Source organism: Pseudopodoces humilis, chromosome 20, assembly GCF_049639895.1.
Source record: "Pseudopodoces humilis isolate 2021_Gansu_Grassland_sample_001 chromosome 20, ASM4963989v1, whole genome shotgun sequence".
Lineage (NCBI taxonomy): Eukaryota > Metazoa > Chordata > Aves > Passeriformes > Paridae > Pseudopodoces > Pseudopodoces humilis.
The window spans coordinates 11,923,102-11,946,448 of NC_142219.1; the positions used below are offsets into that span (position 1 = coordinate 11,923,102).

Here is a 23,347-nt window from a genome sequence, read left to right on the forward strand (position 1 = left end):
CAATATCTAATATGGGCTGTCCAGAGGGGACCAATCAATGGGATCAATATCTAATATGGGCTGCATAGAGGGGACCAATCAATGGGATCAATATCTAAAGGGCTGCATAGAGGGGACTTTGTTGGTAGCTATAAATATCAACAAGGGGCTGCCCAAAGGCAATCAATATCGAAGAAGAGTTGCCAAAAGGGGATCTCATCGATGTGTATCAATATCTGAAAGAGGGAGCCCAAAGGGGGCCTTATCAGATGTATCAATACCTAAAGGGGGTGCACAGAGGGAACCTATCAATGTGTAAAAGTATCTAAAAGGAGATTTAGTGTGTATCAATACCTAAAGGGAACAATTCCTTCCCAGTATCCCACCCAACCCTGCCCTCTGGCACTGGGAGCCATTCCCTGCCCGTGTCAAAAATCCCTCTTTTTTAATCAGCCCCCTTCTATTTCCCATTGGAAAAGCCATGTCCATATTTCTGCTTCATTCCCCTGGCCTCTTCCTGCCGTTTCCAGGCCTCTCAGCTCCCACCTGGAACGCTCTTGCTGTCTTCCCAAGGCTCCAAAACTCCCCCTGCACCGCACACCTCCCTCCCTCCTGGCTGGGCTGTGACATTTCCCCGAGGACGCGGGATAAAACCACGGGATCCACGGAATGCCGTGACTCAGGCCAGCTCCCAGGGCACAGCGTGTGTCTGGCAGGTGAAAGGTGCTGCTGGTTGTCACTGCTGTTTCTGGCACCCTGGGATTCGGGTGCCAGAGCACAGCGAGGCCACGGCACCGCCGGAGACCTCGAACCCAGAGAGGAGACGAGAACTGCCAGCTTCCAGTTCACTTTTTTATTCTGACCGTAATGCAAACAGGCATAAGTATTCCATAAAATCAGAAGATTGGGACTATACAGAGAGAGGTGCATGCTTCAGAACGACGTGGATACCTTGCAAACAGAGCCAGAGTCAGTCTGAGAGAGGGGCTGGAGCACGGGGGGACGGATGGCGGAGATTTTAGCAGCATCGAGAGCTCGGAGGTAGGGGAAGAACCACGTTTCTGGCTGCTTAAAGCACTGGTAGGATCACACACAGCTCGGGCTCACCCCACCCCTGCGTCCTCGGCACAATCCTACCCTGGGAGCACACAAGGAACGGCTCCAGAGGGAGCTGCCCCTGCCCCAACACAGCTGCTGGATGGGATGCAAAGCGAGAGTGCCAGGCTCGGCTCTTGGCATCGTTTCCTCGAGCGAATGAAGGCACAGTGACACGAGGCTGTGAGGGCAGCGAGGAGCAGGGAGCAGCCAGGGCTTGGCCAGCCCAGCAGGATTTACCCACATCTGAAGGTTTTACAGTGGGAAATTTGGGAGTTCCCTGCCCCAAAGCTGCCACCTTCCCCAGCCCAGTCCCCGTCCTCACCGCTGCTCTCCGGGAAAAGGCCACCGGAAAATTAAAGGCTCCGACCCAACCTTTGAGTCTGAGACTGAAGGTGCCTGGGGGAGCCGAGGGGATAAATCCCTGCTCCTATTACAAAAATTAATTGGCACTGAATATCAAATTCCCCGGGCAGCTGGCAGAAGTCGTGTTTTTAACTCGGTGCAATCTAAAAAGCGATAAGTCCCGGCTGAAAGTCATCCTGCTCCGCTCATCCTCTGCCTGGGGAATCGTGTGTGCACTCTGGAAAAGCTGCAGACTGCTCACAAAGCACACACAGCCCGGGGTTTTTAAAGGCATTTCGAGGCAGCAGAGCATGGGAATTCAACCTTGGGAATTGTGAGGATTTTAGCAAAGCAGGGATTTTTGCACTGGCAGGGAGATTCTCCAACCCCATCTCCTGTTCCTGGACATCCTGTGGGCTACTGGGAAGTGGCTTTTGTTAAGACAGGATTCCATGCCACGATCACACAGAGAGGAGAGCAGAAAAGCAGGCTCAGAAGCAAGGAGCATTAATGTCTCAGTTAATTAAGGCTGTTTTGTTGCCCTTGATAAATTTTTGAAATCTCTGCTGGCAGTTATTGTAGGAACAAAAAGCTTGATTTAATCCAGATTGGATACACTGGCTGTTTGCTCTCTGTTTGCTTTCCCCACCCCAAAACCAACACACGAGAACAAAGCAACAAAAAGAAGCCCTGAATTAGTTCCTCTCTTAGATCAACTTTTCCAGTATTTAACCTTTTAATTTTCCAGGTATTAAGGATGCCCCTGGATGGAAAATACTTTTCCTGGTGCTCTTCCCTCACAGATTTCTGCACCAGCCCTGCAGAGAGCTGGGCAGGAGCTGCCCTGCATCCCAGTGCTGCGTTCCTGCTTTTCCACAGCTCCAGAACAGCTCTGAAAGCTCGGGATACAAGAGTCTTTCCCAATTCCTCACCACGGGAATGAGGAATAAACTTTAGCCTGTAGGCTCCTGATAAACCAGGAATTCTCAGGGCCAGGCTCCAAAGGTTTGATTTGCTCACTTTGAGGCGCTTCCTCCCTCCTTCCCTCCCCAAAATCTGGCTGGGTAGGACGTGGATGAGTCCAGGAGAGCAGCAGCCCTGGCAGTGAGCTCTGAGCTCACAACCTCCCTGTGATTCCAGGGCTCAGATTTCCATCACAGCCAAACATCTGCAGGGGTGGAGGCCAGGAATTGCCAGCCTCCTTCCTTTTCCCAGCAGGAAAAACAAACAAAAATAAAGGTGGCTCTGCGTGGCAATGCTTGGATATCCCACGAGTTTCCCTCTGCTAAACCAAGCTGCTTTTGACCTCTCCTAAATCCTGCTTCACCTCTGGAACCGAGTGCTTTAAAGCAGCAACTTTCTCCCTCTGCCCTGAGTCCCTGCTGAACACACATGGCCACGTGGAGGAAGCTGGAGCTGGGATTTTCCTGGGAAAGGGGAGATTTCCCAGGGATTGCCGGAGCCATGCATCGCAGGCACGTGCAAGCGCGGACTGGCACACGCAAAAATATTCGGAATTTGCTGCTGCTGCTGCTGTGCAAGCCGCCAAAATCCCCAGTGCCGCTGAAGCCAGCAGGTGTGGAAGGCATTTTGGATCTGGGAGGATTTGGATTCTGGGTTAAATTTATCCGAGTTCAGGATTACAGGTTTTCAAGGCGGAATTTTGCTCTCTCTATTACAGCGGAAGGAATTGCTGTAACAAAGACGGAGTTACAGCAAAGTTGAACGGTCCTGAAAATGCGTCTCCATCTGTTCTGTGGAGGGACTGTGCTCCCCTCTGGAGCTATCAACGCAATTGCAGAGTTATCAGAGCAATTCTGAAGCCCAGAACTAGTCCCTGGTGAAAGCAGGGACAGAATTTAGTTCTGAGCATAAAATTATCCTTCCAAAAAATTGGTGGGAGCCCCCAGAGGGCAAAGGAATGGCTTCAGTGGTCAGAAGTCAGGAGGCAGCAGCTTTGGGCTTGGTGAGAGTCACAAACACGAGCTCTCCCAGCACGGTTTAATCAGAAGGGGGTCTCTGGGACGGGGGGGAGCTCACAGCCCCAGTTTGCAGCCACACTGTGACCTCTCCCCACCTCCATCCCCCTGTGGAAGCTCCACCTCGGGGAGATGTTGCTGAGTGTGCTCCCGGTTATCCCAGAGGGAATTTCCTCAGGAGCGGTGCCGTGCTCCGTTGCCAGCACAAGGCACTGTGAGTCCGTGCCCAGCCCAGCTCCTGCGCTCCCGGCTGGGCAGGCAGGGCTCGGGAGGGAGGCATCTCCAGAGGGAAGAGGCAGAGGGAGCCTGGGAAGCAGCTGGGATGGGGCGAGAGGAACGGGAGCAGCCACAGGCAGGACACGGGGCTTTGTCCCGTCTGTTCCCAATCCTCTCCTGCAGGGCCGGGGATCCCGGCCCAGGACACTCCTGGCACACGCACAGCAGATCCCCGTGCTCAGAGAGGGGACACAGTCCCTGCTCCCCCTGGGGACACACAGGCACTGAGGGAGCCGCGTCCCATCCTCTGGCCACTCTGGGTGGGACTGGCTCAGCTCTTCCCAAGCAGCAGCTCAGGCCACGGTGAGGAGGTGACAGCTCTGTGAGGCCACTCCTGGTGGCAGATGTCTCATTGTTCTGCTGCTGTCTCTCATAAACAGAAGAACAACAAACTCCCAGGCAGTCCAAACCTCAGAAATCACCAACAGCACAGCGCTGGGTGCCTGTGCACTGAATGGTTTTTCCCTTCTGGTGGTCACAGCAGGTTGGGAAAACACGGAACCTTTCCCCCTGGCTTTTCAAATCCATCTAATGACTCTCTGCAGACGCTCGAAAGGCCTAGGAAGTGAAATCTTTGCCAAAAAAACCCTCTTTGTAGTGCCTTGAAAATCAAAGCTGCTCAGAGAAGAGTCTCTTTAACAGCTGGAGGGTGAGAAGGAGCAGAGCTGCTGAAAGCTGGGGTGGTGGAGATCCTCAGGAGAGCGGCTGGGACGCTGGCCAGGCTGGGTCAGCGCAGGAGGGCTGGGACAGAGGGGACAGATTTATGACCCAAAGGCCCAAACCCCTCTGTGTGTGACCCCACAGCAGCCCAGGGCGCTGAGCCCACCTCGCTCTGTGCTTGTGGCACGGATTTTGTGGCTGCACTCAGCAGTGCCGCAGCGAGACGAGCAGAGGCCGCATTTCGGGAATAAGAAAACACATCCACAAGTTTCCTTCCCCATTTGCTACGGGAGAAAATGAAGCTGGAGGGGAGTGCGAAGCCCCTGCAGGTGGAGGGGATGAAGGGGAGCAGTTCAGACGTCTGAGGCTGACTCAACAGCAAAGAGTGAATCAGAATTCCCAGCGGTGCAGCTTGTGAGGAGCCAGCGGTCCTGCTCAGGCTGCGGCAGCTCCGAGCCCTGGGGATCCTTCACTTCATGGACCTTCACGGCAGCGAGGGGATTTCTGCTCCAGGTCCAGGCAAGAGCCTTAAAGCAGCATTTCCCTTGCCAAGGGGTCGGCAGGGAAGTGTTTGCCTGGCCCAGAGCCTCTGCAGACCCACGGGAGGGAGGGCTGGGCTTCCCTGCTGCTTCCCCTGGGGGCTCGGGGGGCTCAGGGGACACGGAGCGGGCTCAGGGGACACAGAGGGGGCTCAGGGGACACAGAGGTGGCTCAGGGGACACAGAGGGGGCTCAGGGGACACAGAGGTGGCTCAGGGGACACAGAGGTGGCTCAGGGGACACAGAGGGGGCTCAGGGGACACAGAGGTGGCTCAGGGGACACAGAGGGGGCTCAGGGGACATGGAGGGGGCTCAGGGGACACAGAGGTGGCTCAGGGGACACGGAGGTGGCGAGCTTTGGGGTACACAACAAGCGAGATAACCCAACCAGGGCTCCAGGTGGGAGGTGGAACAGCAGAGCAGGCAGGACAGGAGGGGAGAACCTGGCAGCACCACGCTGTGAGCGGGGAAGAGGACAAAGAGATGTTTCTTTGGGCATTACCTCCTCTTCCTCCTCCTTCTCCCGTCAGGTTGCATCGCCCCTTCATCTAAAGGAGGACCAGAGCGCAAAGCTGGAGCCAGAATTTCCCAGAAGAAGAGGATGAGTCTGATTTTCTTTCTGATTTTAGCTTTGTCCCTGCAGCCACAGGATGGGGGTCCAGGCCAGGCTCGCTGCGTGTTCCCAGCTCTGGAGGCAGGGAGTTTTCTCCCAGCCAGGGCCTCTCCCAAATTCCCACATCCCAAGCCAAGGGACCCGGCTCCCCCATCCCACTGGGGTTGTGGGTTTGCTGGGGCACAACCCGCAGGGCTGGGCTGCCCTTCCCTGCGTGCTCTCCGTGGCCCCGGGCAGTGGCACACAGCTGGCCGTGTGTCCCCAGCCCTGCTCAGCTCTGGCCACACTGTGGCAGCATTTATTCGTTTTATCCCGTGTTGGATGCTCAGCCGGCACCAGCAGACCTGGATCTCGAATTCTCCCGGTGCCTGGAGCCCTTTTGCTCCTGGATTTTGTGTTGGAGATGCTTCGGGGATGCAGGGAAGCTGCAGAAGGTGTCACAGCCCATGGAGACGTGGCAGGAGAGGGCAGGAGATCCTGGCTGAGGGTGGGAGTAACAGCAGAGCCTGGGACAGGGGAGCCAGTGGGGCTTGTTCCCTGGGCTGGGAGAGCAGCAAACCTCCTGCAGCTCTTTCTGTGCTGCCTTTAGCTCAGGGCAGGTGTTCTTAGCCCCGTGAGAGCTCCAGGACGATCCCTGTGCCGCCAGCAGTTCTGGCTGGCTCCAGCCAGGATCCGAGCAGGGCAGGAGGGGAGGATCAGCAGCTGCCACCTGAAGATGCCAACCCTGGATCCCTGCCTCCAGCAAGAGCTGCAGCCATGTCCTGCTGTCCCTGTGATGCAGTGAGGGAGGACAAACCCGGGCTTGGCTCAGCTGGGCAGAGCCTGGTGCTAAAACCGCCGAGGATCAGTCTCTGGAAGGGCTGTTCACCCCAGAGGAGTCTGGCTCGACCCTCGTCCAACTCAATTCCAATTCCGAATATGCTGTGACTCTTCAGGGTGCAGCAGGAGGAAGGACGCACAAGGTCAGGCTTGCTTTCCCTTGCAGACAGCTTTTCTCTGTTAGAGGCTTTCTGTTTTCTCCAACCTCTCTGTGGCTGTGTTAACAAATTGCTTTTTGGGGCCAGGTTCTGGCAGCAGGGCCGAGGTGTGAGCGTGTCAGAGCCCAGCACCTTTGGATCTCACCTCCCTTCTCACACGAGATGTCCTGGCTGAGACATCTCTTCTCAGATGACGAGAGGGGCCTGCCTCACCCCCAGAACGCCACACGTGTCTCTCTTGGCAGGCAGGTGGCTCCAGGGTGGCACTTTCTGCTCCTCAAAATGTGGAAAGAGCTGGGCTCTGCCATCCCAGAAGCGCTCGTGAGATGAGCTAAGAGCTGGCGGCTCTGGGATTTCATGATTCCTCTGCTGGCACATCCTCACCAAAAACCCGGAGCCTCCGTCCCCCTCCGAGTGCTGCCTTTGTTCCCAAGGGGTGCCTCTGGCAGCTGGGAGCTGCTTCTGTCCCGTCCTCGAGGCTTTCCAGGCTCACCTGGGAGAGGGTGGGAGCCCGCAGAGCTCTGGGTGCAGCCGGACCCTCCGCGTGTCCCGCCGGCACCGCGGCTGCAGGTCCAGCATTCCCTGTAAAACCCTCTGGAGAAATCACTGCAGCTTTTCCTTGGGCTGCTCATCAGCCTGTGTGTTCAGAGCTGGTGGGAGAACTCCCATGCCGGAAAAAGTCGGGATGGAGCAAAAGGAGAGGCTCAGGGAGCGGGAGAAGAGAGCAGGAAAAGAGGGACAAAGCGCAGGGCCCGTTTGGGAGAAATCGTGACACAAAAGTCAGATCAGAAATCACAGAGCTGTGCCCAGGCTGCCTGGGGATGAATCAAATTCATGGGAATTGGATGGAATTGCACATCACCTGCACCCAGCCTCGGGCACGTGCCCGGGTTTGTCCAAAGCCATGAAAACACAAGGATTCAGCCAGGATCAGGGGAAAGAGGGAGCCTGGCAGGAACAACCCCCCAGCTCTGGACAAGCAACAAGACCTCGCCACTGCCCAGCCCCTGCCACCTCTGCTCAGGCCCAGAAACACCCAAAAATGATCACAAAGGTGGTGATTTCATGCAGCTGCAAAACGCCCTCACGGGAAGGAGGGGAAATGTGAAATTCTGAAAAGAGCCACTGCAGGTTATAAAGCCATCAAACTCCAGTGGGGAAATCCAGGGAAGGGGAAGGAGGTAAAAAGAAATGGCCACAGGACAAGATCAAGAGAAGGGGGAAGAAAAGGAAATGAAAGTAATTATCATCATCATCATCAGGACACAACAATAGGACGAGAGACAGAGCGCTTTCCATGGGCAGTTCCCCGTGGAAAAGGAGCCACCGTGTCCGTGAAATACAAAACCCAGTGCCCTCCAGCTGGAGGGGGCAGCAGGTGCTGGGACTGGTTTGGCCTCCCCTGGGGGCGAAGGGTCCGGTTAGGAGCAGAAAACCCTGCAAGGGAAAGGGGAGAAAGGCAGTGAGGAGCACCGGGATCATCCCGACCTGGATGTTCCATGTGCTGGGCAGGAGTTTTCAGAGCTGGGGCAGGTGGGCAGGAAGGTGACCTTTATCCCTATCCACAGGTGGGAAACTGAGGCACTCTGATAGAGCCCAGACCCCAGAGAATGTGATTCCTTGGGGGAAAAAATTCCTACCAGTCCTCAGGGATGTGGGGAAAAACCACACCAGGCACTACACAGGGAAGGGGTTTCACCCCAAGCTACCAAGGGCCAGCACAAGGAGCAAGATCCATGCAGCTGCCCAGCTTTTATCCTAAATAATCCTTCTGCTCAGCCAGGGAAAATCCCACCATGACCAAGCTGAGCAAATGGCAGGACTTGGTAGAGCAGAAACAAACACGGAAAATGTCAAGACTTTTTTTTTTTTTTTTTTTTTTAAACTTCTGGTTGCTTTTGCAACAGCAGGGAGAAAAATCTCTGGATCTTTCCTGAAGGGGCACGGAGAGATGAACACCTGGAGCCAGCCAGGCTCCCCTGCAGCTGGGGAGAGTCACCCCTTCCTGTGGGCTTTTCCAGCCTGGACCATTTTCCTTTGGATGGGATTGTCAGGTCTGAGCACATCAGTGCAACAAATTGGGAAACTGGGGGGAATTTATCCTAGAGAGGTGACAGCTATTCCAGAGGCACTGCCAGGCTTCCAGAGCAAAAATCCAGTGCCTTCCTCAGCCTTTGCTTTAAGGTGTGCACAAAAGAAAAGCTTCCTTTCCCATCCTTTCCCGTCCTTTCCCATCCCCTTTCTTTCCCTTCCTTTCCCATCCTTTCCCATCCTTCCTTTCCCATCCTTTCCCATCCTTTCCCATCCTTTCCCATCCTTCCTTTCCCATCCTTTCCCACCCTTCCTTTCCCATCCATCCTTTCCCATCCTTTCCCATCCTTCCTTTCCCATCCTTTCCCATCCTTTCCCGTCCTTTCCCATCCTTCCTTTCCCATCCTTTCCCATCCTTCCTTTCCCATCCTTCCTTTCCCATCCTTTCTTTCCCATCCTTTCCCATCCTTCCTTTCCCATCCTTTCCCATCCTTCCTTTCCCATCCTTTCCCATCCTTCCTTTCCCATCCTTTCCCATCCTTTCCCGTCCTTTCCCATCCTTCCTTTCCCATCCTTTCCCATCCTTTCCCATCCTTCCTTTCCCATCCTTCCCTTTCCCATCCCCCAGCCCACGAGGTGACTGCAGGGGTTAAAACAAACGTGTGGACTCACTCATCCGTGTCTTTTTTGCTCTCCTCGATGAAGGCGATGGACTCGGATCTAAGGCGGTTTGTCACCTCGTACGTGCGCAGGGTGACTCCAAAAATATCCTCGTGGTACCGGCTGTCATCCTGGCACAGAGGGTGGCAGGGGAAAGGTGGGGTTTGGAACAGCTTGGTGTCAGCCCCGGTGAAATCCTGCGTGGTGGGGAGGCACCAAACGCACAGGGCAGGGTTTGGGGTCTGTCCCGAGTGGGACAGAGGGCTGGAATGACCTTCCCAAGGTGGCACTCTGGGGCTGCTCCAGGCGTTAGAGCCCCCCTCTGTGGGCAGCCAGAGGCTCTGGGCTGCCCTGGGGCCTGGATGGAGCTGGGGACAAGGTTCTGAAGGGGAAATCCCATGGGGATCATGCTGAGTTATCCTCCTGCGGGGAAGCAGAGCTGTTCCAGCATCCATCCGTGGGCCTGTGTCCCAAACTGAGCTCACTGAAGCTTCAGCTGCATCCTCGTGTCTGGCATGGGGCTCGCAGACAGAGAGATTTGCATCGGGGACCCACAAAATGCCCCAAAAATCTCAATTTCTGATGGAGAGACTTTGCAGGGCGAACAAGCCCTGCCAGGGGTGCCCAAAAGCGCTGGCACCGGAGCTGGGCACGCTCCTCACAGGAGCCAGGTGAGCTCCTCACACACAGAAACCTTTGGAATGTCACCCTCCCGAGCCTCCCAGGGCACGGCCCCCGCGGTGCCGTCACCTGGGCGGGCAGCAGGTGCAGTGCCCGTGGCAGGAGTGGTGGCACACACACACACACACACACACACACACACACACACACACACAGAGGTGGCACCACTCACCCGCAGCTTGCTGAGGAAGGCTCCTGCCTCCTCGGCCGACAGCTGGCCCTGCTGCCTCACGATGCGCTGCACCGTCTTGAGCACGTCCCCGGCCATGGTGACATCCCCGCAGACGTAGATGTGGCCTCCCTGCTCCTTCAGTGCTTTGAACACGGTCTGGGCCAGCTGCTCCTGCAACACGTCCTGCACGTATTTCTGAGGGACCAGGAGGAGGAGGGGGCTGGGATTAACGCCGGGTTCTCGGCCCTGGCCTGCCCTGGGCCCCCTCTTTGGGGGACGCAGCTGCGCCTTGCAGCACCCACAGTCACAAAACAGAGACAGGGACAGCAGCAGAGCATCGCTCTGCTCTTGCATGGGCACACCTGCACCACGTCTGTCACTGCCAGGCCTGCTCAGGTGCCAGGAGGAATTTGCACTGGCTCTGGGCCACCCCACTGGGTGACATCTTTTCCTTTTCCTTTTCCTTTTCCTTTTCCTTTTCCTTTTCCTTTTCCTTTTCCTTTTCCTTTTCCTTTTCCTTTTCCTTTTCCTTTTCCTTTTCCTTTTCCTTTTCCTTTTCCTTTTCCTTCTCCTTCTCCTTCTCCTTCTCCTTCTCCTTCTCCTTCTCCTTCTCCTTCTCCTTCTCCTTCTCCTTCTCCTTTTCCTTTTCCTTTTCCTTTTCCTTTTCCTTCTCCTTCTCCTTCTCCTTCTCCTTCTCCTTCTCCCCTTCTCCTTCTCCCCTTCTCCTTCTCTCCTTCTCCTTCTCCTTCTCCTTCTCCTTCTCCTTCTCCTTCTCCTTCTCCTTCTCCTTCCCCTCTCCCTTCCCCTTCCCCATGGGGACACACCCTGGGGCTGGTGGCCACTGGGAAGGGACAATCCTTCTCCTGAGTGCCCCCTGGCCGAGGACCCAGCGCGTTCCCGGGGCGTGCCCACCTTTGGTTTGTCCGGTTCCCGGGAATAGGCCGTGTACAGCTCTCTGAACACCCCTTGGGTTTTGGCAAAGAGCGTCTCCTCCTTGTAGATGTGGTCGATCCTGGACTGCCGGCAGCCGAACACCAGCACCATGGGGCACGGCTTCAGCCCTGGGGACAGCGTGGGGACAGCCCTCAGCCACCGCTGCCCACCAGCCAGCTCCCTCCAGACCAGCAGCAGGGACACCCCCGGCAGGGTGGGACCCCCATCCCGAGCCAGGCTTCCCAAAAGCTGGAGCTGAGGAGGAGGACGGCCCCACCTTTGTGCTGGATGTCAAAGAGCCGCTGCTGCCAGAAGCTCCGGAAAGGGGCGATGCCGGTGCCGGGCCCGATGAGGATGCAGGGCACCTGGGGGTCCTGGGGCAGGTGGAACCCGGGGGCACTGCACACATCAAAGATCCAGCTCAAAACAAGCACGGGGGTGTTCCCTCCCTCCTCTCTGCCCACTGAGACACCTCCCGGAGAGGGAGGGGTAGAAGATGAGGTAAAAACCCGGGGGTGTGAGGTTTTTGTGCAGGATTTCTCTCCGAGGGGAACCATTTGCTCACAACACTCGAGGGCAGAGAGCTCAGCCTGCGAGCTCACCCCTCCTCCTCAGCCCTGGCCTTGTGTGGGTCACTCACCCTCGCACAAAGCACGGCACCACCTCGTCTGTCTGGATCCGACTGAGCCACGAGGAGCAGACTCCGTGGTGGATCGGTCCCTCTCCATCTGGGAATTGGGGGAGGGAGGGAAGGAGGGAGGTCTGGATGTGACACATCACCCAACGACTCTGTTTTCTTTCCTAAAACCCTCCCTGCTACATCCTGCATGAGCACCCCCCTTTCATATTTCATATTTCATATTTCATATGACATATTTCATATTTTATATGACATATTTCATATGACATTTCATATCTCAGCACCCATTCTCCATGAACATGGCAGAGTTTGGAATCCCTCTGTGGAGCTACCCAGACCTGGCATGGCTGCACCTCCACAATCCTTAGGGAGCACCCAGTTCTCATTTGGAGCTTTTTGGCAGGAGCAGTACCGTGATGCTCCCAGACACAAACCCTCCATGGCAGCTCCACTGTGCTCCCTGTGTGCTGCAGAGCACCAGGGCTGTGTTTATCTGCACCACCACCATGCTGGGACACACCAATGCTGGCTCTGCTGCAGAAGTTTGGCTGCTGGGAACGTGGATTTTGGGGTGGGCACACAATCCTACACGGAGCTTGGAGCTGCCCCAGAAGCGTCATCTCTGCGTCACTCCATGGCATGGGGACAGCAGTGCCGTGGTTTGGGGGAATCTACTCTTGCAGGAGGCAGGAAGGCTTTCAAGGAACACCTCCCTGCCCCAGATTTGGTGGGGCTGCCCCTGTGCTGCTGCTTCTCCCCAGAGCCCCGTGCCCGGCGCGGTACCTCGGGTGCGGTAGGACACCACAGCCACGGTGAGGTGGACCTCTCCCGGGTACATCTCCGGGGACGAGCTGATGGAGTAGTAGCGAGGCTGCAGGAGGGGCAGCTGGGTGAGCAGCAGCGTGGAGGGCATCTGCACCGAAGGGAACTCCTCCAGCACCTCCACGATCGTGGGGTTCTTGGACCACTTCCACTCCTCGTACTCCTGCAAGCCCTGGGAAAGGGGGAGGGAGGAGAGAGCTGCAGGATCCGCCTCTTCCAGGGGCCTCAAGTGATATCCCAGGAGGTGTGTGGCAAAGCTGGAGTGGGTGGCAGCGAAGGCACCCTCAGCCTAAGCACAGTGTGGGATGAAAATGTCCTGGCTGGGCTGTGACTGTCACCAGGGCCTTGCAGAACCCGGGGTTTGGGCTCTTTACCTTGCTGAGGACCTGCAGACGTTTCTTCTCCTTGTCACTGGTGGCCAGCAGAGCGAACTGCTGCAGCAGCAGCGGGCTGGGAGGGGTGGTGATGTCCAGGTAGTACTTGAAGGCCTGGAAGATGGTGCAGGGTGGGACACGGTTCTCGTCTGTCCAGTTACTGATGACACCTGCCAGGAGGGAATCCAGCACAAGCCCAGGATCAGCTGAGCAGCAGAGCCAAGATGGGCAAATCCTGGTTTTCATCCCCCTCTGAGACACTGGATTCTGGTTTTCCATCTCCAGTTACACCGTGCATGGCAGTGGGGAATCAGACTTATCCCTGAAATACAGCGTGGGGATGGCCCCTCAAGATCCCTTAGCTCTTATTCCCAGTCCTAGACACTCCCCTTTCCAAGGGAATATAAACACCTTTAGTTTTTCCATGGAATAAGGAAATGTCTTCCCACCCTTCAAACCCTTGCTCCACATCCCAGGTGCAGACCAGCAATGGCTCTGGGCAGAGCAGGGATGAAGGAGGTGCTCCCAATCCAGGCAAACACAGCAGGGAGATGAAAATAATTTTCCTGGAGCCACCCACCTCCCTGAGGAGCTACAAGAACCTCAGGAGCTGGGAAAGCAGGAGAGAGGCCACCTGCACTCCCTGGTTACCTAGAGCCGTGCTCCTCTCCTCCAGCAGCTCCACCTTCACCAGCTGGTTGGTCGGAGGGGCATCCTCGAGCCTGTCTATGAGGGCATTGACCAAGTCCTCGTGGTTCCCTGGGAACACCCCCAGGTGGTCCCCGGGCAGGTACTGGAGCTCCTGGTGCCCGTTGGTGTGCAGGCGCAGGAAAATCGTCAGGCGGCTGCAGGAGGAGGAGGAGGAGAAGCAGGAAAAAGTGTTTTGGGGAATCCTTCAGGGAGCCGCTGAGCCCCGGCCTCAGGAGCTGCTGGCGGCACCTCCAAGGTCACAGCAGGGAGAAGGGACACTGCAGCACACCCTGACTCATCCTCAGAGGCTTTTTTAAAAGGGGAAAACCAATTTAACCTCTTGCTCAGCAATTTTATCCTCCCTTTGCTGCCACCCCGGCCAGCTCCCCATCCCGTGGGCTGAGGGAGGCACCGGCAGCAATTTCACCGTGGGGAGGTCAGGAGCACCCTCCACTGGCTTCCAGTGGTGCTTTGCACAAAGCTGGATTCCATGGGCATTCCAAGGGCTGTTTCTGGCACTGCTTTGGGTGCCCCAGGTGCTGCCCTCAGCTCCCGGCACCGCGGCGTCTCCTACCTGGACTTGGGGCTCTGCAGGTTCTGGCGCGTGAGGAGCCGCGCCGCGTAGACGCGTTTTTTGTGGATGCTGTACAGTCCTGAGGAGGAAAAGAGTCGGGGAAGGGATTCAGCAGAGCATGGCCAAGGCTTCTGGGGGATCGCTGTGGGTTCAGCCCTTCAGAGCAGAGCTGACCACGGGGGTTTGACCTCCCTCCTGCGAGCCCGAGGGATCAGAAACCCCAGGGGTGAAACAAGCACGGGTTTTAGCGACAGAGGAAGGCTCCAAAAGCACCTCCATGAGACCGAGGGCTGTGCCCTCGCTCTGCCCACGGCCTCCTCTCGCTGCCGGTGCCACCTGGCTGGCAGGAGAGCGCCTGGGGTTGGGAAGAGCGGGGCCGGTGCGGCAGATCCTGCGCTGCAGGAGCCGTGCTGAGGGGCCAGGTGTCCGTGGGCCGGGCCTGCCTTTGCTCCGCAGCGCTTGGTGGAGCGGCACTGGACAAAACAAGCTTGGAAAGATCCCAAGTTTCCAGCTCCTCGCTTCAAAAAACGGGGTCAGGAGGAGGGAGAGCAGATCGTGTCCGAACATCTCTGTTACAGACACAGACAGGGACCGGCCAGAGGGGCCTGGGGCTGCTCCTTGGGCATGGGATGGGGCAGAAAGGCAGGGCTGAAACGCTGGGAATTCAACAGAGACAAAAATGGGGGTTTGGCCCCTTTGGGCCGGTGTCCTCTCCATCCAGGTGAGCCCGTCTGTACCTTGTGTGAGCTCCGGGGCCTCGGCCACGTAGGTCAGGCGGAACTTGCTCCTCTTCCAGCTGCGGTCGTTGCTGATGAGGGAGTTGTTGGCTTTCTCGATGTTGACGTCGTCCCCCACGCAGAACACGTCACACGCTGCCTGCAGCACGCAGCAGGCCCTCAGGCACCCCCCGAGCCCAGCCCACCCCCAAAGCCCAAGCCAGGTGGAGAAGGAGCCCCCAGCAGTGCAGGGCTGGCTCGGTGGCCGTGGGCACATCGTGTGGTGCTCTCCTTCCCAGACCTCTGGGGACCTCTGTCCTTCTCCCCGCTGCTGCTCCAGCCCCAGGTTACCTTGAAGACCTTCTTGGCCCAGGTCCTGAAGGATTCCTCCTGGCCACAGAGCTCATCCCCTTCTCCCATGCGGAGGATCCTCTCTCCCCCCAGCTCCTCCAGGAGCGTGTCCACGGCGCGGGCGAAGGCGCAGAAATGGGGGTAAGCACGGGAGCCCAGCCCGAAGACGGAGAACCTGGGGAAACACGGCCCAGCCGTGGCTGCTCTGGCACTGGCACGTCCCCTCCTGTCCCACCACATCCCACAGCAGCCTGGAGGGGTCTGCACATCCCAAAATGCCTCAGGGAGCGGTGGGAGTGACGGGATCTGTGCAGCACCAGCTCCTGCTCTGTCCCCCTGCCCTGTCCCCTTTACCTGACGTTTGCCAGGGGCCCCGTGCTCTCGAAGTTGTCCCTGGAGTCGGGGCCATCACTGGAGGATTTCCGCGCGTCCGAGTAGGAGGAGACGCTGTTGAACCTGACCTTGTAGCTCCTGTGAACAGCGACAGCACCCAGGGTTACCCCGGGCTCTCCCCGCTGGCTCCCCCTCCCTCCGTGCCCAGAGGGGACCCGGCGGTGGGGACACCAAGGCAGAGCTCAGGGCTCACAGTTCCATGGGCAGGCACTGTGGGAAGAGCAGAGGGAAGCGCTCCCAGAGACCCCCGAGCATCCCCCAGCTGGAGCAGGAATGCTCCACCAGGTCCTTGTCACCTCCCACATCGTCCACAGTGACGCAGAGCTGCCAGGACCTCTGGCTTCACCTGTCCTTCCCTGGCAGCACACAAGGTCGGCTGTGTGTCTGAAGAGATATTCTGAGGGTTGTTTCATTCATAGGAAGTGGGAAATGAAAAAAAAAAAAGAGTGAGAGAAGAAGGGATGAGGAGGGGGAAGGGGAGCAGAGGGGGAAAAAAAAAAATAAAAAATCTGACAACAGCAGAAGTATTTCTGAATTGAACCATCTCCCAAAATTGCTCCACACAAGAGTTTCTAAATTTACAGGCAGAGCAGTGAGCAGTGGTGTGTGCATGAGTCACGGCACGCGGAGCGCTCAGCCCCCAGGTCACAGAGCCCCCGGTGCCCCCGCTGCTCCTCAGCCTCTCCCCAGGCCTCCCCTGCTCCTCCTCCTGCCCCAGCCCACTCTGCTGGCCCTGGGTTATCCCAGCCCCACATGCTCAGAGCTCATCTTCCAGTGGGGGGGATTTTCTGCAATCCCAGACTCTGCTCAGGGCGGCACAACCCTCTGGATTAGACGGACACAAAGCCCAAATTCCCCGGGTGGGTGCTGGGCCCAAGGCTGGGACAGCAGCTGGAATGAGATGGTGGAGGGTGGCTGCTGAGGGATGGGCTGCATTTGAACAGCAGCCTTGGAGCAGGAATGGTTTAGGAATGCTGCAGAAAAAGCCTGGAAAACCTTTGCTGTAAAGCATGAGGAGCCAAACATCAACCCCAGCACAGCCCCAGGGCTGTGGGCAGAGAGCTGTGGCCACAGAGCCCTGACAGGACCCCGTGACACTGGGGGGACACTAGAGAGACCACCCTGCCCTGAGGGGTCTCAGCATTCCCTGGGGCACTCCATGTGGTGCAGGGACAGGAACTGTTCTCTCCAGCTCTCTTTTAGCAGGCTGACACTGTCCCTCTTCCCCTGACAGTCTCCTCCAGGTCTCCTTTTCTCATTGCCAAAGGTTTTTTTCTGTGCTTGATCTTAGCAAGGTCCTGGATATTGGTTGGGACAATCCCAAAACCAGTTTGCCCAGAGCAGCTGGGGCTGCCCCTGGATCCCTGGCAGTGCCCAAGGCCAGGCTGGACACTGGGGCTTGGAGCAGCCTGGGACAGTGGGAGGTGTCCCTGCCTGGCTCTAAGGAACCCCCACCAGCCCTTGGAGGTGTTTGGGACAGCAAGCACTGAGCTCAGAGGCTTTTAGATCTGCCTGACTGACCATGGGCAGCAACTCTGCAGCCAAGGAGAAGATCCTTGGGGTGAGAACCACGTGTGGAATGCTCCTTCTCCACCCCAGCCCCTCCAGGGCAGCCTGCACGCCCGCTTCTGTCGCTGTCCCCATTAAGGCACGAGGCCATTGGGATCCAAATGGGATTTCAGCTGGGCAGGGATGTCCTGCAGGGAGCCCTCAGCTGCACAGCCAGGAGAGAACCTCGGGGCTGTCTCTGGACAGACTGGGCCCTGCCACGTTTGTCACCTCCCACAGCCCCAGTGACACCGCTCCAAGCCCTGGAACTGCCCTGCATCCCCGGCCAGGGCTGATCCATCCTTAATTAAGGAGCAGCCCTGTGCCAGTCGTTAGCTCAGGAGACATTCCAGAGCAGAGCAGTGCCCCACTTCAGGGAAATGTTTTATTCCTCAGAGCTAAAATAAGAAGAGGCCCCAAATGATTATTCTCACTGCCCTCCTTTCCCAGCCCCTGGGATGTGCACGGAGATGCTCAAAGCTCATTTTTCCCTGAAAGGGGATTTTCTACAATCCCAGATTCTGTCTCCAAGGTACCGGTTACAAACATCACAGGATTATCACAGCTCCTATTTTCCCTAGAAATCTTTTCACACCATGCATGGAGCTAAATCTGGTTCTCAATCCCTCCCCCACCTACATCTGCAAGGCTGGGAACTCCCTTCTACCTCCAGCTTTTACTATTTTGGTGCCTCCTGGACAGGCCCTGGCTCTCAGAATCGATGATTTTGGGGAAATTCCTACTTTTATCTGTTTGATTGGGGTTTTTTTTTTAATAGATTCCTGCCTCTTTAAGATGAAGAGAGAAGTTTTAAGGTGTCATCCCAGGGAATTACAAGCTGGGGTCCACAGGCACCCCTGACTCCGTGCTTTTGTCCTTCCTTCCTCCACCCTCTCCATTCCCAGGGTCTCCAGGCAGCTCCCGTTCCTGGATGTTTGTAAATGTGAGATCTGCCTGAGGATTTCCCACTCCCTTGTGAGAGGATGAAGGCAGGGAGCCTGTCCTGCATGCTGGGGTTTGGATTGGGAGGGGAAGGGGCGGGGGTTGGGGCGCTCTTACTTCCTCTCCTCCAGGTTGGAGTTGGGATTCTTCATCTCCATTAACGCACAGCCAAATTTCTACAGGAAAAGAATAAAAAAGGCCATCACTTTTGCCAGGTTTTGCAGGAAACCAAGGCCTGAGCACAGCCTGGGCTGTGGCTCCTGGCTCCCGAGCCAGGGCACCGTCACCCTCTGTGTGACACCGGGGGTGATCACCCAGGATGGATCTAACAATGGATCAGGGGCTGCTCATGGCAGGAACCGGGAGATATCCCAGCTCCAGAGCAGGCTGGAGGCAGCTCCAGCACCTGGACCTGTTTCGGGTCACTCCAGCTCAGCCTGAGCCAACAGAGGACGTTCCTGGCCCTGTCCCACTGCTGTCCCCTGCTGCAGCCACCCCTCCCTGCTGTCCTACCTCTCCGTTCTCGGGGGGGTCCCCGTTGCCGAAGGTGCTGGTGACCACCAGGACCATGGTTTCGTGCTCCAGGTGCACGACGTCGTACTCGTCCATGGACATCACCTGGGGGCACAGAGGGGTTGCAGAGGGGTGGGAGCCGCCTGGGCTGGCCCCGGTGCCCCTGGGCATGGGAGCAGCACATCCCTGCTGAGATCTCTGCAGGGGGAGGATGGGAACGGGAGCCTGGAGGGACACGGGCAGCCCTGGAGCTGCCCCACAGGGGCTGCAGGAAATCAGCTGGAGAAATCCCTGTGCAGACTCCAACCCAGACCCACAGGCTCACATCCCCAAGGCCCTTGGCAGCTGTTTTCCACGTATTTCCTTGGAGCAGCCGTGATTTGACAGCCATCACGTGCCAGGAGCCGGGAGCCGCTACAATACCTTGGCATCAAAGGCGTGTTTGAAGATCTCACACAGAGTTTTTGCATAGACCTGCGACTTCCCCGTTTCCGTGGCGTACAGGATGGTGGCCTTGACCCTCTTGGCCATGGCTTGGCCCATCAGCTTGGCTGAGAACTTCACAGCCCTGGGAAGCAGGAATACATCCCAGTCAGAGCTTGGTCCTTCCCGGTGCCTCTAGCCCAGCCCTTTTGATTTCTTATTAAATGAACAGCCTTACAAAGCTGTAGCATCAGTTTTTCTGGTGGTTATATGGCAAACAGGGAAGCCTTGGAAGAGCTCGACTTGTCAGAGAGGAAAAGGAGATGGGGGAGCTTGAACAGAGCCCAAATACCTGAATGGGCTGAAGGAGGAAAATTCTAAACCAGGCATGGGGGTGGGATTTCTGCAGGGGCAGAGAAGCAGGAGAAGAGCCAGGGGCAGGTAATGCCAAGGGAAAAGCTGGAACTAAGCAGAGCTGGAGCAGCTCCTCCATCCCTTAAATCCAGCTGGGTGATGGGGGGCAGGGGTTGTGGGTTTGTTGTGTTAGGGACATTCATAATCACTGCTTTTCCTGCATGCCAAACATCTTCTGTTTTCCTGAGTGGACCACCAAGCTCTTTAAATGGGGCCACCAGGAAGGCAGGAATCCATCAGGTCTGGATTTAGGCTGATGTTGCAACAGGGAAAGGCAATTTTGGGGAGGCTGAGGGAGCACAAAGCATCTCTGCATTCACTTTGACAGCCCTTGAGGTTTTTGAGTTCAGCAGGACCCTGCATCCCCTTCAGATGAGCTGTGGGGAATGGAGGCTGCAGCTGGAGTGCTCACATTGGGCAGGAGGAATCCAGCTTCCCCCTGCCCAGAAATATTCTGGTTTTGGGGAATCATTTAGGGAGGAAAAAAGGAGGAAAGGAGAGGTAGAAACTCCTCCAGGCTGGTTTATCCTGCCTGTCCCTGGCAGCTCCTCTCCATGGCAAAGTCAGCCTCAGGAATGTTTCTGTTTGCTGCTGTATCCCCTTTGTTTCCCCTTTGTGGCAGTGTCCCCTGTCCCCAGGGCAGGGAAGGGGCAGGTGGGGCAGGGCCTGCAGGTCTCAGTGCTCAGATTTTTGAGTCTGAGCAGGCACCAAATCATGCTCAAGGCTCTGGGCTCAGGCTGCCTCTTCTAGAGCTGATAAGCTCAGATCCAGACTGGATTAATGGTGAATTACAAAACCAATTCCTTTCCCTACATCAGAAACAATAGAGATTTTGTTTTAAATTACCTACCACTCTCACACTGTCATAAAACCATCCCTCAATGGGAACCTCAGCAATAAAAGCATTTTTTCCCCCAAACTCCACGAATCCTCCTGCTCTTCCCCCAGTGTCAGCTGCAGGAGCACATTCCTCAGCTGCTGATCCTGTTTATGGATGCACCAGGGAGAACAGCTCGCAGGAGGTGACAGCTGAAGAGTGGGAACAAATTGATAGCAGGGATTCGGGGAAACTGAAGCGTGGGGAGATGCTGTGACGAGCCAGGGCCACCTGGCAGCCTGGCCACCGCCACCAGGGCACACCCAGCCCTTCTCCTGCCTTGGCCCAGGGCTCTGCTGCCACGGAACCAGCAGCTCCTCCCTGCCAATAGCCCACAGGGGAGGAATTCGGGCCAAAATCAGCCAAAGGGTCCAAACTGCGCTTCATTCCTGCATCCCTGCTGCTGAGGAGCCTTGGCAGCCGAGAGGGACTGGGGTGGCCCCTTGCCAGGGGTCAACTGGCCATGAAGTGCAAATCTCAGCTCAGCCCTGATCCATCTGCTACCTGCAGGGAGGCTCCTCATTCCCATCTCCCCCCTTCCTTCCAGAGCAGGTGTTGGAGGGCTGGGCACACACAGGTTCTCCTCACTCAGGGAAAAAGTCAGTGGGAAAAGGAGGAATATGGACAGGAGCGTCATCTCGTTAGTGCCAGCACAGCCCTGAACGGGGGTGGGGGGAATCTTCCTGCCCCAAGGAAAGGGAAACCAGGAAAAACACCCTCAAAAAGTGGGAAAGCCATCCCTGAGCATCAAGACCTCCTAACTGAAGAATGAGCAGCTCTGGAGAACAAGCAATATCCAAGATCAGGTATTCACCTGGTCACGCCCCCAGAGGACTGCCTGTGTCCCCAGATGTCCCTCATGGCAAAAGCCTTCAGTGGCCCAAAGCCCAGGCCCAGAGCCCATCATCCATAGGGTGATGCACACACCCATAGGGGGTTTAAATCCAAACATTCCAGGCTTTTCCAGAGCCTGCTGGGACTTACTTTGCCAGCTTCTTAAAGCCAATGGCCCTCTTCTTGGTGGGGGTCCCATTGACCCCTTTCCAGACGTGGGTGTTCCAGGGGTCCGGCTAGGAGAGGGAAAAGCAGGATCAGATGGTGGGGAGTGCTCAGAGCTTGGAGAAATGCAGCATCCACAGCACTGAGAGTTAAATTCTCCCAGTCTGGAAGGGGAGGGAGCTGCTCCTCCACAGCTCTGCCTCTCCTCTCTATGTCCCTGGTCCTTGGAGCCTCATGGGGCTTTTTTTTTGGGCAATAGAACATGCCCAGGAAAATTGCAATCTAATAAACCCTGCTGGCTTGTAACAGCATCTGGCCAATTGCTCTGTCACCTCTCGAGAGGAGCGTTAATAGGCCACAGCCAAAGAGAAGGCAACGCCAGAAGGGGAGAGGTGATGGAAACAGATCCTTTCCCCTGCTCTGGCCACAGGTTTTTTTTTCCCTAAGAGGCCCTTTGGGAAGGGGAGGCAGCTGAAGCCAGGAGCCAGCACACAGAAGCTCATTCCGTGCCCTTGCAGGCTGCAATCAGAGCCAGGAATCATCGGGGTGCCTGGTGGGTTGGTTACAGGAGTGAACAGACTGCTCCTGCTCTGCCATTATTCCTTAAGGGCTCTCCACTAAAGGTCACATTGTGTGGAAAGCACCGGAGCGGGGATGGCTGGATAACAAGGGAGTGTTTGCTTAGGGGTTTTTCCTCATGGCCTGGGGTGTTAAACATCCCAGCAGCAGCGTTTCATCCCCTGCTGGGCCGGAGCCCCTGCCCTGCTGCTGGATCCCCAGGACGCAGGAGCCATCCCCTCAAACCAGGCTGGAATGGGATATAGGAGCCATCCCCTCAAACCAGGCTGGAATGGGATACAGGAACAATCCCCTCAAACCTCAAACCAGGCTGGAATGGGATACAGGAACAATCCCCTCAAACCTCAAACCAGGCTGGAATGGGATACAGGAGCCATCCCCTCAAACCAGGCTGGAATGGGATACAGGAGCCATCCCCTCAAACCTGCAGGCTGGAATGGGATACAGGAGCCTTCCAGGCCATTTCCTCACCCCCACATTGGGCACCCCCAGAGAGAAGCAGCTCTGTGTGATTACAAATCAGGAGCTCGGGTGTCCCACAACATCATCATCATTATTATTATTATTATTATTATTATTATTATTATTATTATTATTATTATTACAAAACCACACTATGTCAGGGTGAAACTGCACTTGTCATGGAACTGAGGCACAGCTTGTGAAGGAATTGGACAGTGTCCCTCTCCTTCCTGCACCTCCTGAGCTCCCACCCGCCCTTGGCCACAGGGCAGCGGAGGAAGGCAGAGTGGGGGCAGCACCTGGTACTCAAAGGAGGGCGTCAGGCGGTAGTTGAGCATCTCCTGGTGGAACACGGGGGTGATGCTGCCCGACATGGGCGGGACAATCCAGACCCAGTCGGCGGGACAGCCGCCCCGGCAGCGGTACTCGTTCTCCATGTGCTTGATGAAGGACTCGGTGGCCGAGTGGTGATCCACGATGGTCACCTTGTCACTCTGCCGGGGCAGAGACAGCAGAGACAGCGCTTGTCAACACATCCCAGAGGGGAAAAAGCCAACATTTTACATTTGGAGCTGTTTGTCCCAAATATTCCTGACTCCCAGGGTCTTTGGGGATGATCCAAGGTGGCTGCTGACCCTGGTCTTCCCGAGGAGGCTCCAAAAGAGCATCCCAGAGCTTTGAGAATAGATGTGCTGTGGGAGCCCTGTTCCCACTGTTAATTGTCCCGGGCCAAGCACAGATGGGATGGATGGGATGGAGCATGGGAAGCTCTTCCAACAGGGCAGTTCTGACCCGGCTCTGGGAAGGACTCCCACCCTCTGAAGCCGGCTTGCCAAGGACTGGTTTTGTTACTCAACCCTGAAGTGCAGGCTGGGGGAGAACCTGGGTCAATTCCTGCCTCATGGATAGGTCAGAAGGGCTGGATTTTCCCCCTGTTGGGATATTCCCTCTGGACCAGCAGGACTCAGGTGCTGGCAGTGTTGTTTTACAACATCCAGAGTGTGGGGATTATTAAATCTCAGTGCAGCAGCCCAAATCCGGGAGTTACAGCCCAGTTTCAGCCGCTGTCCTTGGGTGGATGTCTCCACGC

At 56.6% G+C, this 23,347-nt stretch overlaps 1 protein-coding gene across 5 annotated transcripts in view; it reads right to left on the bottom strand.

Moving 5' to 3' along the window:
• Window positions 1–882: 882 nt before the first annotated feature.
• Window positions 883–23,347, bottom strand: part of NOS1 (nitric oxide synthase 1) — a 77,067-nt gene continuing 54,602 nt past the window's right edge. For 4 of the 5 annotated variants that reach the window (XM_088064829.1, XM_088064831.1, XM_088064830.1 and 1 more), the window contains exons 12-29: window positions 22,557–22,751; window positions 21,202–21,287; window positions 18,927–19,071; window positions 18,504–18,608; window positions 18,108–18,166; window positions 15,462–15,578; window positions 15,108–15,282; window positions 14,778–14,916; window positions 14,041–14,119; window positions 13,428–13,621; window positions 12,777–12,946; window positions 12,364–12,574; window positions 11,581–11,668; window positions 11,218–11,339; window positions 10,920–11,068; window positions 10,008–10,202; window positions 9,167–9,285; window positions 883–7,900 (exon numbers count right to left, since the gene is read on the bottom strand). In XM_088064829.1, coding sequence (XP_087920955.1) covers window positions 7,885–7,900; window positions 9,167–9,285; window positions 10,008–10,202; window positions 10,920–11,068; window positions 11,218–11,339; window positions 11,581–11,668; window positions 12,364–12,574; window positions 12,777–12,946; window positions 13,428–13,621; window positions 14,041–14,119; window positions 14,778–14,916; window positions 15,108–15,282; window positions 15,462–15,578; window positions 18,108–18,166; window positions 18,504–18,608; window positions 18,927–19,071; window positions 21,202–21,287; window positions 22,557–22,751 — 2,364 coding nt within the window. In that variant the 3' untranslated portion in view covers window positions 883–7,884. Of the gene's footprint in view, window positions 7,901–9,162; window positions 9,286–10,007; window positions 10,203–10,919; window positions 11,069–11,217; window positions 11,340–11,580; window positions 11,669–12,363; window positions 12,575–12,776; window positions 12,947–13,427; window positions 13,622–14,040; window positions 14,120–14,777; window positions 14,917–15,107; window positions 15,283–15,461; window positions 15,579–18,107; window positions 18,167–18,503; window positions 18,609–18,926; window positions 19,072–21,201; window positions 21,288–22,556; window positions 22,752–23,347 lie in introns of those variants that run through there. The other variant, XM_088064833.1, reaches the window with a different exon arrangement.